The sequence below is a fragment of the Styela clava genome, chromosome 15 (genome assembly GCF_964204865.1).
Source record: "Styela clava chromosome 15, kaStyClav1.hap1.2, whole genome shotgun sequence".
Classification (NCBI taxonomy): Eukaryota; Metazoa; Chordata; class Ascidiacea; order Stolidobranchia; family Styelidae; genus Styela; species Styela clava.
Genome location: NC_135264.1, coordinates 15,731,169 through 15,734,021, shown reverse-complemented (window position 1 = coordinate 15,734,021; position 2,853 = coordinate 15,731,169). Strand labels below are relative to the sequence as shown.

Genomic DNA, 2,853 nt, shown 5'->3' with positions numbered 1-2,853 from the left:
CGATAAATTCCTTTTGTACTTTTAAAATTTTTTAAGACCTCATTGACACTCTATATATCAAATATTTCAGGTTGAAAACTATTCTTCATAATCTATTCCAAATAGTAAATTATTTAGCTTGTGCCATTCCTGACAACCAACAACTTTGGTTTCACAATTCATGGAGAAAAAAAATTAAAAATAAATTCAAACTCTTAAAATTTCCAAATTGTTATTATAGCAAATAGAAATCCAGTCTGGCTGGGTAGTAGCCCACTGGATTTGGTTTATTTCCCCGTCAGCTGTGTAAGCTAGAATTGGGTCTTCGATCGCTCGTGGCATTTGTTGAATGTCCCATATAAGAGCTTGGTGATCGTCTGCTGCAGTGCAAATGTGGCAAGAGGAATGTGGCGCCCATGCAATGCCGTTCACACAAGCCCGGTGGTTATTAAGTCTGGCAACTGGGGTACATGGGACTCTAACATCAAGGATTATGACTTCCATAGAATCCATAGCCATGGTTGCCAGATAATTTGGGTCCTGTTTGTTCCAGCACAGTCGAAGTAACGGCTGGTGTTGTGGGTCTTCGTAAATAATCGTCGAATGCTCTAAATGTCGAAGATCAAACATTCTTACAGAACCGTCTGCACCCACTGATGCAAACATGTCCCTCCCCCCACCCGCACGGCTAAACGCTATGTCATAAACTTCTTTATCATGTGCAATGAGTTGTGTTTTCACATGCCCAGATACTAGATTAACCCTTCCCAATACTTGCCCTGTTTCCAGCCCCCAAATTGTGCAAGTTGTGTCTATGCTACTCGTACCGAGAATATTCGGGTCCACTTCGTTCCAATCAAACGACGTCAATGGCGCACAATAATCAGAATTTTTATTATTATTCAATAAACACTCTAGTCGAGTCTCTGTATCACTGATTACTCTCCAAATCCTCAAATAATCTCCACTCGTCGCGAGAAGGTCTGGATACGCTCCTTTCGCATCAGGTATCCATATGATCTTAGTACAAGGGTACGGGTGATCGAAAGTACTCCGAGAATTGAACTCTGACCTCTCTTCATCCAGCCCAACAATTTGAACTTTATTATTGTACTCTTCGATAAAACTTCCAACAGCTAAACGAAATCGATGATCAGGGCGAACACTCCAATTCATTGCGTATAAAATCCATGGCGCTTCGTATTTATATATTTCTTTTCGCTTTGGATGACTTGCCATTTTCACTGTCATAGTTTTATGTAAAATGAAAAGTAAATATTGAGAAGTATTTAAAAAACAAGTACAAAAGTAGAGTCAATTGAGAAATCTATGTCTTGTCTACTTTCTGACTTTCAGGTTTCAAATAAATCTGTAATTTGCCATGCATGAGATGGAATTGTAGTTCCAGAAGTCTGAAAGTGGTACATGATACTGTGATACCAAATTTCTGAATTTCAAGATTTTAGGATTCGCTGATTCGAAAATTCTTTTGTATGGTGAATTTGAAAGTTTGTTAACCCTAACATCCTGAACGTACCACAATTGAATACAACTTTAGTTCAAACTTCTGGTTAAACAATTCTGGCTGTCTAGGGTCTTGCGAAATATACTTTCGCAAGCTCCATGACATGATTGTGACACCGTAAAGCTGTAATGACGGTATTTTTGGATGACATAGTCAGGTCAGGATTGACATGTGCAAAAATCGTTATGCTACGCCCACTAGAAGTACTTTAGGTACGAAACTACATAAGAGATGATTTCAGGACTTTGAAATTCTTTTGCACAGTCGATTCGAAAGTCTGTTACCTATAATTAAATGAGTCCATGAAGCGTTAGTCCAAACTTTAAGTTAGACGCTTTTGTTCTAGTGACATGTGACATAGCATTTTCTAATTCAAAGATTCTGATTAATTTTTAGCAAACTCGTCTTAAACTTATTTCAGATTTACAGTAAGGAATTACTGAATTACCGTACCAAACAATTCATAAAAGCATATGACAGTACCGGTTCCGTACGGTTGGTTAATAAACAAACTACAGTACTTGGTACGGGTACAGATGAGTGAGATGACAGATCGAATAGCCGTACGGCGGTACCGTATTTTACTGTTTCTTTTTTTTTTTTTTTTTTAAACGCACACAAATGTGTTAAAGTGTTAAATGTGATACAGTAATAATCATAGAAAAAATGGGAAAAAAAAATTTTACAATCATTATTATCCAAATTGTAATCCATAATATAATAATATATTTTACTGTTTCAGTACCGGTACGGTATCGTATTCAACGTTATGTTGTAAGAAAAAATAGAGATTCTGATAGCTTTAAACATCTGGTAGTCAACCGCTGAACTACGGTACCGGGACAACGACGGGGTACAGCGGTACGAACCTCAAAGTCTCTGAGAACACGCGATATTTATTAAGACGTAGAAACCTACCAGTGTCGGCGAGGAGTCTATTCATATGCAACTACCGCAAGTTACTAACATAAGTTTCAGCCAATACGACTTTAATTCTTATTCTTGCATTTTTTCGTAAAAAAAAATGGTAAAGATATTTTAATTAATAAAGGAGTTTGGAGTTTATGCCGTTAAAAATCAATATAAAGTAACATCTTTCGAGGCGTATTTTTGAGCATTCGTCAGAGGGCGATAGAGGACGACTTTAAAATTTGATTAGCCTTGGAACATAATTTATATTCACATCGAACGAAATGACGATGTTAACATCGCGATTCAGTCGCGGGCGATGGGCTACATTTCATTCGACTATTAATTTATAGTCGGATATAAAATTGCGTGCGGTCATGGCCAAAAAACATGCTCTCTTATGTATGGGACTGTTGGATAGTTAAACCAGAGCCATTATA

The 2,853-nt window shown here is 37.3% G+C and overlaps 1 protein-coding gene across 1 annotated transcript; it reads right to left on the bottom strand.

The window, feature by feature from the left end:
- Window positions 1-186: 186 nt before the first annotated feature.
- LOC120333707 (DDB1- and CUL4-associated factor 7) lies at window positions 187-1,243 on the bottom strand. Its single transcript, XM_039401038.2, has one exon. It carries the CDS (start codon window positions 1,228-1,230, stop codon window positions 187-189), a length of 1,044 nt encoding a protein of 347 aa, XP_039256972.1. The 5' UTR covers window positions 1,231-1,243.
- Between the last annotated feature and the right edge of the window lie 1,610 nt (window positions 1,244-2,853).